Genomic DNA, 12,745 nt, shown 5'->3' on the forward strand with positions numbered 1-12,745 from the left:
AGATTCCCAGGCCAGCATTTCTTCTAAGTCACACCAGGACTCACTGGAAAAATGCTGAAATTTCACAATACGTTGTGTTCATTTTTTTCCAGACAAAGCTCCGCAAGGACAGCAGGAAGATAAAAGCATCCATTTGCCCCTGTTCATGTGAAATGAGGTATATTCACGTGGCTTCACTTCATAGACAGCTATTGGAGCATGTTTTTTGCTTTGTTTTTTTGATTTTTTTCTTTTGACCTCAGTACTGTAATTTTTACAATGCAAATAGAGTGGCTCACCTTGGTTCACTGGGCAAGAAATTAGTTTCCTTTAAAAATTTTTTTGGATTTTAGCAGTTATCCTGATATTGCCCAAGTTCCATGGGATTTTTCAAAAGTAATTAGAAAGCCAGTACATATCAGAAAGTTATCATTAAACATATTGAATTTCTCACTGCAAACAGATTCTTATCCGGTAAATTTGTCAGGCTTTGTTAGGTTAGAATTTACAAAGTACAACTCCCATATTTATGTAATAGCTATAGCAGGAAATAATGTTCACTGACATGCAGACATGGGTGCAAATCGCTAGATAAGTTTATTGCAATATCTAACCATTCCACACCTAATTTTGAGAACTAGCATATATAAGGTGGAAGGTTAACATTCTTTCCAGCTGCACTTGCATCCGCTCTGCAGTCAACATGAAATCCACTGTGAGTATACATGCCATTTTCTTCTTATAAACTAAAACTCTGATGCAAAACCATTGCCTGCATACCACAGGCCTGCTTGCCTGTATCCACTTATAGCAAAAAGTTCTTCTCAGACTTCATTCCTCCAGAGTACAGCTCAGACCATAGTAACCTAAACAGATCAAGAGGTAAGGATTCTTGCAAAGATTTAGCTATATATTATCCAATCTACAGGAAGCCTAATCTAAAGCCCATTGTTGTCAACAGTCCTTTTGCAAAACTGGAGCAACACTGTAATGGATCTAGCCACTTGTAATATTTAACTGGAGTAAATTTCTTTCTCCTCACTCATATGAAATCTCAGTATATGACTGTGTAAGTCCCCTCAGTAGAGTCTTCAGATTCAGTTCTTGAAAGTAAACTACTCATACAAATCTAGGTTGGATTGTTCTAGGGTAAAGTAAGGAAAACTCAATTTAGGTGACCTTTGCAATTCCAGTGTGAAAGGAAAAAAAATAGGGGCGGGGGGGAGGAAATCCAAGGAGTACACTTCAGGATCAGACTAGGAAAAAGTCATTAGAAAGGATTCTTAACGACCAGATTTGTCAGCCAGGCCTGCATTTATACTTATACGCTTTAAATGTTCGTTTCAGATTGTGATTACTGTACTTTTTGGACTCTCGTTGACTCCTTCTCTTGCTGGTAAGGTAAGTATGGTGACCAAGGTATACATCACTGCTCTGTTTCTGTCTTTCCTGCTTCTTGAATTTTGCCCACTGCTGTGGAGGGCAATTTCTCTTGTATATAAAAGGTAAAACCATAAAATGGCAATTGTAAGCTTCAGAAATTATTCAGTGACTCTATTGAAAGAATTGTTACAGCTACTCCAGAGTGGCATGGCCTTACTGTTCTGTCATTTTGACAATGTTGTTGTTGTCACTAAAGGAGCTCCTGGTGGGCCAGTGTTTGTTGTGTTATAGTTAAAAAAAAAAAATAAAAAAAAGCATTATGGAACCACGTAAAATCTTATGGGACTGAACCTGTCTCCAAAACAGTTTGAATGTTTTTCCACATCAGTCTTAGAGGATTCTATTTTTGCCAAGTAAAGGAAATATCTGGTTGACTTAGAACATAAATTTGAGTGCCTTTTTAGGCAACCTGTTAATTTACAACAATTAGAAAAATCCTGACTGAGTCTTCATCCAATTTGTTCTCATTCACTGCTCTGTGGATTTAGACCTGTGGCTATTTTAATAGGAAAGGTGGCATTAAGGGTATTTGTGTGTCTGGCTGTAAATGATCTATGTCTAATCAGCCCCATGGAGCACTGTGCTGACCTTTCTGCTTCTGGTACCTTTGTTCACTCCGCTCGGCCTAGGTCAAAAATCGCTGCACGGTTCTGATTTGGGCCACGTAGATCTCAGGGATTGGTGTGATAGCCCTTCTAACCTCTCGCAGGGCGGTGCAGATGATTTCCTATAAGCACTGAGGAGATTAACTATAGCCTGAAAGTCTAAAATGTTAATTTTGTTTTCTAAATTCAGAATGTGGATAGAAATAAGCAAATAAGCACTGGTGAAAACTCCCACCAAACTCTGTCAATCAACAAAGAAAAGAGCACGGCATGTATTGACATGAACGATGGCCGTGACTCATGGAACATTATCTGGAACTACAATACGGTGAGTGGTGAAGAACATGCTTTTTCAGAAAATTTCCAAGGCAACTAGTTCGTATACAACTAATTGAAATAGACTGTTTCTTATTCTTTAAATTTTAGGTCCAAGTTCAGGGGTAAAAAACTTTATCAGTCTTTATTACTTTGATTTTTAATACAGACTTCATTCTGATGTCAATTAATGAAGAACTGAAATCCTAGATCTTAATAAATTTATTTTACAGGGCTATATGGCAACCAGAATATTTGCACAGAAGGTTTGCTTCATTTCTAAAATGAACAAGAATGTGATGCCTGATATTGTTGCTATTTCCAAGATGACTGAAAAAAAAAAGGTAAGATAAAAAGGGGAGTTACTTGTAAACCTGAACAATAAAGCAAACGTAAACTGTAAGCATGGGATCATCAGAGAGAATGCTATTTTCAAAAGTTTTTAAACCAACAGCTAATATAAAAGCCATTAAGATTAAACCATTTGTTATAAATTTGTATCATTTCAATGACCATTTACATTAATGTAATTTGTAAACTTTGACAAATTAAAATATCCTGTTTCAGATACTTGCAATGGAAATTTTTAATGTTTGTCTACATTATGTATCACCTAGAAAATGCATTTTTATGCTGTGATATAGATTGACTATTTATTTTTAATATTGCTGTTTATGTTTAAAAATGTTAGATTTTTGGCAGAGTACTCTTCATAATCTCACATTCTTTGCAGGCTAAAAAGTATTTTTGTAGGCAACTCTATTGGGAGAAGAGCAAAAAAATCCAGTAACGAGAAAAGAAGTGTTTAGATAAAATTTCAAGCCTTTGCATAACTTTTTCAAGAGAACTACACCATATTACCGTGAGTTCAGCCCACATGATTAGGGCAAACATTTTAAAAAATACCTCAGCGTTCAGCACCCTTTTGTGGACTCAGACACTCCTCCTGAAGAGCCTGAGAGCTGAGCCTTTCTAAAATCCTGGCTTTAAAGGCCAAGAGGGCATGGTGGGGAAAGAAAAGGGGAGAGTTATATAAGTACGGATTCATCTTTATCTGTAGCTCCAGGCCTGCTTTCACTAAGGTGCATCTCTGTTGCCCTCTGAAGCTTATCTCAGCTTCCTGCTTACCAGCAAGAAGGAAGTGCGTTTGAGTGGGCTTTCAGGAACCCTTTGATAAAATTCCACCATAATATTGAAAGTATATGTCAATCTCAGTCCTCCCTGCTAAGTGTGTCTTCACCCTGGAGTTCATCTAGCTATTCCTTACCAGCGTGCTTTCTCTTTCTTGAGAGGACTACATTTTCACACGTGGCAAGATTTTTTTCTTCCTTTGTTTCCTATTGAAGGAAACACCAGTGAAGTTCAGCACTACTTGCAATACTGATGCTGAACAGTAATCTGGTTCAGGCGTTTACCAGGGGGATGGTTTTTCAATAGAAAAAGAGTAGGTGCATTTTTTCCCCCTTACAAAACTCTACATTTTCTCTGAGGAAGTTCAGATTCTGCAGATTGCTTTAGAAAAGTATATTAGAAAACCTTAAAGGTATTATTTATTTTTGGGTAGTAAGAACCAAAAATGGTTCATTTTGATGGATCTCAACCCTCATTTCCAATTTTAGAAGGTTACTTTCTGGATATTACTGTTTGGACCTCTGTTTTCCTTTATGGCATAAGAGGATATCTCTTCAGATTCAACACAGCCTTTCCCCTACATCAGCAGTGTGATCCAGAGTAGGATCCCTGTGGTTATAGCTGAATAATGAGCGATGCAAACCAACAGGAAGCCTAGTTCATAAGAAAAAATATGGGTGATTAGGAACTTTACTATCCAGAGTACAAAGCATTCAGGTAGGAAAATATGTCTGAAATTAATTTGAAACAAAGTGCTCTGGAGGAGTTCAGAGAACCTTCCCCATTAAAACACTCAGCAGAGTTCTCCAAGAGGTCTTGAGCACTGCTAGCAAATAATTTTAATCTGAATACATCTGCCAAGTGCTGCTACTGTCCTCTTGGTTCCAGTTTTAGAAAACTGAATGAATAGATTTCTTCTCCCTCTACACTTCAAGTTATAACCCAAGTACCTCTAGGGTAGGAGTGACTAAGGAAATACTTTTGCAGGAGGTCTATGTTAACATATTGGCCGCGCTTGTCTTTTCCTGTTCAGCTGTTCCAGTTGTTCTCTTTTGCTTCTTTTCATCTTGTCTCCCTTAGAAAGACCTGACCTAGGAATTGTCTTCTATGCTTGCTGATGGTCCCACATTCACACAGCAGATTGAAAGACTGCACAAAATACTGTTTTAGTAAAAAAAAAAAAAAAAGAAAAAAAAAAAAAGAAAGCACTGAGTCACCATTCCAGAGATAGGAATACGTATATCATTAAATGAATCAAGACACTGATCTTATTGAATGATGTTATTTGATGTTGTTTAGAGGGCGAAAGGTCAAAGACATCCATCAAAAGATCTCGTATACGTCGTCTCAAAAAAAAGAGTCCGTGACCTCAAGTCTTATGGAGAAGACATCTTTGCTCTGTGCAAAGGGCTCCCGACTTATATAGCGCATGAAGTTCGTGGTGAGTGCAATCAAATGAATTATTTGTGTAACTGAGCAGAGTTTTTTTCCTTAGGGAACAATACATGAATGCTGCTGTTCCAACTAGAGACAGACACAAACCAAGAACTTCCAGAACTGCAGAAAGGCTTCAGTATCTGTGCAGATCTGGATCAGAACAATGTTGAGTCACAATCTCGTTAAATTAGCCTGATCTGAGCTCTTACTTATCCTTTTACTAAATTATAAGGTGGCTTAATTTTTGGCCCAGAATTTTGCCGATTGAACTTACCTGTAATGCCAAGGTACAGAAGTAGCAGTGTCTCAAGAACTGCTGTCCTTCAGTTTACACACTGCTGATAGCTTGCTGAGCGATCCTACCATCAAATGGCTGTGCTGAAAGCCAAATCAAATAAACGCATTCATGTTTTACAATATTAAGCCAAGTTGCTTCACACCTTGCAGGTTTAGTTTCATGACCTAAACAATATAGGGTTCTTTAATAATGTCAAAGCTTGATGGGGCATATTAACAACAATAGCATAACAGTATAATGCACTATAATATACTAATAGTATATGCCCACTAGTACTGGCAAATGTAAAGAATGTTGAATAGAACATCTTTGTGATCATCCATTTTTGAGTCAAAGATCCAGTTGTGTTTGGTGACTACAAAAGTATCTTTTACTCATTCATTTAGACTATTTCTTTAATAGCAATTATAAGAAACGCTCCTTGACTAGAGTAATAAAAATACACTGTTGTAGAATGCCAGCTATTGCTATGAAGACAAGCATAAACCAACTAGCTTGCAGCAGGTGCCATAGTCAGGGTTTGATCACTTGCGTTATAACTGTCTTAGGGGAAAAGATACATTATTTTGAAATACATATAAAGGAATTGCAAACTGAGTGACTGCAAACTCTCTCATTAGAGATATGCCCTGCAGAGCCTACATAGCATGTTACCATTCTGCCATAGCAGTATTTCCACCTACTTGGTGCTCATTTTCCTTCAGTGATTGCTTTGAAAACTGAAATTGCTCAACTGCTTTGATTAAAAAACAAAACAAAAAAACCCACGAGTGCAGTGTCTCATGTATTAAAGGCTGCCAGTGAACGTACAGAGTTCTTACAACGGTCTTAGGTATTAACCTGATGCTATATGGTTTTTTTTTTCTTCCTTTTCTCTTTTTTAAGGATCCCAATTTTGGTACAATCAAGGATCATGTTTTCAACTTAATATCCTTTTTGTTCTTGGCATTCGTTACTGTGACAACACTGGGAGCTCCTGAAAATTTTACCTTTCTTGAACCTATCAAGGACACCTACTAACTGCACAAAGCCATCCCTGTTGCTGTTGTCCCCTGGTATTACATCTTGCAAGTGTTTCAGTCTTCATGATTCAGATCGTGAAGCAGATCAGTTGGTGACAGTGTCTTTCAATTAAACACATTTAGCATGGATGTCAACTCTGTCTAGTTTCTCATTACTACATCCATTATCATCTGTGTCTGAGACCCATTCTGGATCAGGATGTGGCATCAGAAGCAGATCAAGATTGGGCCTGGTTGGCATACGTATGGGAAACCTTCCGGCGGCGGGGGGAAAGCTGTAGCAAATTAGTTTAAGGAGGCTGTAGCTGCTTTTTCCTTGCCTCGCTACAGAGCCAAGTCTTTTGAAAAGGTGGTCCCACTCCGTGTACATCACTCCCAAGAAGTCAGGTAGGAGAGCAAGCGTAGATCACCCTTCCCCCCGCCCCCAGATACAAACAGAAGAGAATCCCTTAAGAACATACAAAATACGACATTTGAATACTTTTTGTAGGCTCATCAAGAAAGCAAGCCTGTTATGAAAAGCTAAACCTGAAGCACCACAGCTAGCCTGATGGAGCCCACGATTCATCTCTACTGAATTTTAGGGAGACAGACAGACACACACAGAATATAGAGGAATTATTTTTCTTTGTTGATTATTAGAATACGTATTAATCTTCAGCAGTAGTACAGAACTGTGTATACAGAGCGGAACAGCCTGCGTTATAGTTACAAAGAACTGCGGACAACTGCTTGAAAATAGACAGAGAAGAGAAATAATTACTAATGAAAACTGAAGTGGCCATAGCCGTGCCATTGATGTGCACAGGGGAGTTTCCAGTCCCCTCTTCCCACCCAAACCCTTAGGCTATCAAAACGCCTGGTTGCACTCCTCTACCCTTTTGAACTCTTGAGATGCTCCTTTAAAAAGTTACTCTTAACGCAGGACACAGTTCTAGAGACCTTCAATTTTAGTTTGGTATCACAAAATACCGAGGTAATTAACAATTACATGGAGGAAGGGACATTTGCTCTTTTTGGAGATGAGTGACTATCAGCATATGTACATTACAAAAATGACATACAGAATTAAGGCCTTGCTTTAAATAAGGCAAAGATGCCTTACATGAAAAATCTTGATTATCGTGGAATGAAAAGTAGACGGAGAAGAAATACGCAAGGAGTTTGTCTTTGTTCTGTTCTGTTCGAGAAAGAGAATTCTAATTACTTTTAGGATGTATAGGGTTATTTATGGGATTCCAAAAATAAAGAAGGTCCTCCATTTTTCTCAATGCGAAGTGAAAGCTGGCTAAAGGTACCAAATTCAACTCTCGGCAGATTAAGCTTTGTCTCAAAGATGCATATACAAAACACCACCAATTCTTGATCCACAGAGGATAGTGCAAGATTCCCGGCTCTCTCTTCCCAACTTCCTCCAAGTCAGTCTTGAAGACATAAGAACATGGACTTAGTTTTCCTTCCTTAATGCCGCAATGGTGCCTGTAAAGGGACATGAAAGATTTATTCCATTTATGCTACCAGGGACATGGAGAAAGAAATAGTCTTTACGCTTTCCTGATGGTTAATCCCAGATCTCTGTATTTCAGATTCCCCAGAAGTAAAAACTTGAAATGAATCAAGCTTAGGAATACACTAACAGTTTCTGGTGTCTTAACCAGGGCATATGATAAAGAATTTATGTGAGGTTTATGTCAGTTTTAGGAAGACAAAACTGTACTTTATATACTTCGACCCAGCATGAAGCCTGCTGTTAAGAAGTTACCCTATCAAAGTGTTTTTGTTTTGGTTTGTTTTTTTGAGGGGGAGGGGGGTTGAACAAATGTGAACTAGAAGAGTGCATTTATACTGGACTGTCACCTAACTACAGTTTTTTCTGATCCTGCAATGGACCCGAAGCCAGATTTACTATATGTGGTCAAGCCACTATCACAGAGAAGAAACAAGGCTTCCAAGAGTAAGAAGTAGAACGTGAAGCTAGAGAAAGTTAGATTAGAGATGAAGTGCAATTTTTAAACAGTAGGGCCATTAAACACTAAATCTTTACCAAGAAGAATTCCAAGAATTCCCCATTGCTAGAGACTTTAAAAAAAATCAAGGCTGAATATTTCCTCTCTTCAGACAAGAACGGGAGGATGTCCTGGGTTATGCATATGAATCTGTGAACTCCAGAAGAAGAATAGCAGCCAGAGAACGTGCCTCAATTTCCACTGCCTTCTTACTGATCCCAACGGGCTTAATTCTTTAGCAGGTTAAAATGAGATGAAGGTCGCTTAAGCACATCTCAGGTGAAAGCACCCAAACTAAAGGCAAAAGCATCTACATTATCTGGATTAGCACACATCAACCCTAGCAGGAGAGGCAGAATTTGTTTAAAAAACAAAAACAAGTTTCTGCTACTGCTCATCTCCTTTTCTGCCATTTCACTGGAGTTTTTGTGTTTTGTTTTTCTTCTTTTTAATTTCTTGCCACACCATCAGTTCTCATTTTACTCAGTTTACTCAGCTAAACGCAACAGAAAGAGGCAAGAATCAAAGTGCAGGAGGGGATTTTCACCTAATTTTAGAATCACTATACATTATTCTAAGACATTCTTTAAGCTGTTGTCATGCCCTACTTTGCCTTCTTACTGGTATTTCTCTATTTAAGTCCCTTTCCAGAAGGGACTGGAAAAAAACTTTTTGGTAGTACAGTGTATGTTTAAATGCCAAGTGTGCATGAATGAAAGAAAAGGAAACTTCAGTCACCTAATAAACCAAAGGACCACTTCTCAGCAGCAACAAAAATACTTCCACGATGCTAAATGCGAAGCTGCAATACAAGGCTTCTAAAGAGGGCTCACATAAGCCTGATGCATCAATAAGAGCTGTATTGCTTTTTCTCAAATAGAGCTGTTGTGTCTTGTCATCCTGCCCCAGAGTCTATGCCTACCACCACACCCCCAGAGCATATGTACACTTTTGCTTCATGGTGCTGGGATGACAATTGTGGAGAACAGTTACCATAGGGACAGCATCACTGCAAATCTTCCAGCCTAGACCACCCTCCGTAGTCCTGGAAATGACATTTAGGGGCAGAGAACAGTTCATGGCACATGTCTGTAGAGCTCTCTCACAGGCTGTGACATGTAAGAATTTGAGATTTAAGAAGGCGGCCACAGTTATTGGTATATGCAGTAACAAAAGCATTAGACAATACTCAGAGATTTGTAAACAGGATTAGGAGAGGGCCAGACCCAAAAAGGCAACACGAATTGAAAAGTGAACTTTTTTCCACTTACTGCTTCAGCCCAAACTCCGATTTGGAGTGCATGTCAGTAATGTCTTGTAAAAAAAAAAAAAAAAAAAAAAAAGTCTTTGAGGAGGAACAGGGTCAGTGACAATACAATGCCTTGCCTCACAGATAAATACATTAATTTTTTTTTTCTTTGCTCTACTATTTCGCATGTGTTCCTAATGAGAAAGTTAAATATTTTATGTGGGTGCTTTAGTTTAAAGCTGTATCTGCCCACAAAAAGTATATAAGGTCATTTCAAGACTTACAAATCCATCTTCTTGAAGATTTTGTGTGTTCAGCAGTGAATCTTGCTTAGAGACAAAATAGAGACATTTCTAAGTATTTTAACAACCTCAGATTTCTGTCAAATGGTTCTTACTGTAGTACCTTTAGCTCCAGTTCTGTGAGGCACTGACACAACCCCTTGCTTCCATCAAATCTAGTGGAGAAGAAAGGGCAAGATGTGCAAAAACAAAGTCAGAAAAAGAAGAGGTCTGTTTTTTTTTTTTTTTAAAGTAGAAAAAGTTCAGGGACCTTCCTTATCCGAAATCCCAACCTGAGGTATGAACAGTATGATTAAAAAGAAAATCCTACACTTCCAAAGGAGTGCATCTACTCTCTAATCAGTTCTCTTCTGTACATCGTAGGATGTTTATTTTCATTTTGTTAAGCACATAAACACCTTTTCATACACTTACCACCATGGGTTCAGCATTGCTGAAACCCAGACCCTACAATATCTGTGCTGAAAAACCTGAAACACTAAAAAAAAAAAAAAACAAAAAACCCAAAGCACCCAGGCTAAGCGGACACTATGACACTATGGTAAACAAATAACATGTTACTGGGAAATTTCTCAAAGACAAAAAAAGACTGCTATGTGTCTAGCTTTCCCTGGCTTGCAGGAAGCAGAAAGAATCCCATTGTTGATCATGTTTTGTGACATTTCTGTCATCCTGCATAAGCTATCGTAGTAAATTATTCTTCACTTGTGAGGGACTGCCAAACATTACCTTCTCTAACCACAATCAGTATTAAACTTCCAGGCACAAGTTCTGTAACAACTGCTGATGTCAGTTTATTTTTTGTCCCCCTCCACCACCTTCCCCCTCCCCCCGGTGTTAACTCTGTCCTGTTGGACGCTATTTTAATTCAGTATTATGCAAGTTTCTAAAGCCTTTACTCATTTTAAACTATAAGCGGAGTAAAGCAATAATGTGAGCTGGTATAGGATTTGCTTAGGATATGTGGGACTTGAGAGGGCAACTGTGTCAGTTTTCATTTTAGCTAATTAGAATGAGCTTTCTGAAAGCACTTTTACTGTAGGTGTCCTTAGAAGCAAAGGATAAGGATCATGCTTTGTAGAGCTATGTTTATGGAAAAGTAGGAGAACTGAGGACATGCTTGTGGCCCTTCAAACTTAGTTGCATTTGGCAGCTAAAAGATCTCCAGGGTGCATAGAAGTTGCTTTTAATCCTTTCCATTCTACATTACAGGTTCTGCCTCTCATCTTCCTTGGTATTTTTGTGAATGCAGCTTTTGCAAGTGAGGTAAGTAGAAGATCATATGTCATGGTTAATTTTTTTTTTCCTTCCAGGTATCCATTTTCCCCATATTGTTTGAGATGGCATTCTTATTAATTCAAGCCTTATAAACATGGGTCTCAGTTATTCTCTGCTAATATGTGCAGTGATTTTATATTAGCTTAACAGTCTCATGGTGTCAGGATGGCAAGTGTTTTCCATTAAGCTTGCTTCTCTTCTGCTATTGCTCAACATACAGGCAGAATAGCACTCAAGGGCAAACAGGTTTTTGCCTTTTGTTTAAAATGCAAATTGCTGCATTACCATGAATAAACTCAAGTTAACTATCCCAGTGCTTTGGTTAGTATATAACTTAGCTCATTAGAAACAACAGCAGTGAGCTTTCCTTCCTTTCATTTTCTGCTGACATTGACATTAATTAAATGAATTTGACAGTCTAACACAAATCTAATGGAGCTGGTTTCACTCTATAAGCAGGTAGGAAGAGACTGTCATGGTATGAATTGTCTGGGCAGCTTTCCTTCTGTTTTCTTGTGACCATCCCTGTGTACGGAATTTCTGCAAAGGCCTGTTAAGACCCTGAATAGGAAATCTGGCTTCATATGGAAATAGGAGACAAGCCTATTACCAACAATTTGTCTTTTTATTCACAACCAGTTTTAATAGACTGTTAAATGCCCACAAAAACCAGGGTCTAGCAACTGTTGGATTAGAGCTAACCTTAGATGGGTCCAAGCAGTAATTATGTCTGACAGGGGACTATGAAAGTAAGGTTGTTCTCAGTGGGCTTTCTTGAGAGGTGGATGCTGATTCAGATCAGTTCTTCCTAATGCTGCACTATTAGTTTGAGCTCTCCTTTGAGTATTATCCTTTGTTCAGACATAGAAACTATGGTTCAAGAAAGACATTCCTATGGTTTGACACAGCACATGTCTGATGATAGATTTGTGTTTCTAGGTTATCCAACTTAGCAGTAAGGGAAATGATGGGAGACTGTCTACCAGAGAGTAAATATAAATCATATTGTGAACATAATCATAATTAACATTATTCCGAAACATGCTCTTCCAGTGCAATTTTTGACTATGGCACCACGAGTGTCCAGAAAGGCATTTTAGCTGCTTTACACATACCTTGCTCCAGCTTCCACAAGAAAAATGCATGGTTCCAGCAGCTTAGAAGTGAGCTTCATTCCTTTGAAAGCTCTAATTCAAAGTAAATCCTTAGGCTTGAAAACAAGTGGACAGTCAATCCAGAAGTAGCTCCCCTATATTTTTTACTCCAACATGGATGAGAAAAGGCTTGTGATTGCTGGGTCAGTCTAATACCATCTTCATGATCACTTGTAAAACTGAGGTACTAACCCTAGGTTGGCATTTCCCTCTTCTAAACAAGAGGAGCAAAGTGTTGCAGAATTTCAGAGGGAATATCTCACTGATCTTGTCAGCATTCCTTCCTCCAGATAACTCTGTTCTTTCAGCTTCAATTCTTTTGAAGTCTAATTTCTGTAAGTCAGAGCCGAAGGAATTTTGCTTAAGTAAAATCTGCTAGCCAGGTTATCATACATTATTAAACTATCCTTCCACCCCCACCTCCCTTTTTTCCTTCCTCCTCTCCTTGCCCGATTCTGCCAAATCTTCACTGTCATTTTTGTGTCATCAAACCTGTTCCCATGGAAACACATTACAGGAAAAATCT

The 12,745-nt window shown here is 38.4% G+C and overlaps 2 protein-coding genes across 3 annotated transcripts in view; both read left to right on the forward strand.

The window, feature by feature from the left end:
- Positions 1–614: 614 nt before the first annotated feature.
- Positions 615–6,359, forward strand: GKN1 (gastrokine 1). Its single transcript, XM_068920696.1, has 6 exons — positions 615–694; positions 1,327–1,380; positions 2,218–2,355; positions 2,576–2,686; positions 4,773–4,914; positions 6,094–6,359. Exons 1-6 carry the CDS (start codon positions 683–685, stop codon positions 6,186–6,188), a joined length of 552 nt encoding a protein of 183 aa, XP_068776797.1. The 5' UTR covers positions 615–682; the 3' UTR covers positions 6,189–6,359.
- Positions 6,360–10,997: 4,638 nt separating this feature from the next.
- The window catches only part of ANTXR1 (ANTXR cell adhesion molecule 1), a 116,910-nt gene continuing 115,162 nt past the window's right edge, over positions 10,998–12,745 (forward strand). The window contains exon 1 of one of the 2 annotated variants that reach the window (XM_068920693.1): positions 10,998–11,053. In XM_068920693.1, coding sequence (XP_068776794.1) covers positions 11,034–11,053 — 20 coding nt within the window. In that variant the 5' untranslated portion in view covers positions 10,998–11,033. The remainder of the gene's footprint in view (positions 11,054–12,745) is intronic. The other variant, XM_068920695.1, reaches the window with a different exon arrangement.

Source organism: Struthio camelus, chromosome 27 (assembly GCF_040807025.1).
Source record: "Struthio camelus isolate bStrCam1 chromosome 27, bStrCam1.hap1, whole genome shotgun sequence".
NCBI lineage: Eukaryota > Metazoa > Chordata > Aves > Struthioniformes > Struthionidae > Struthio > Struthio camelus.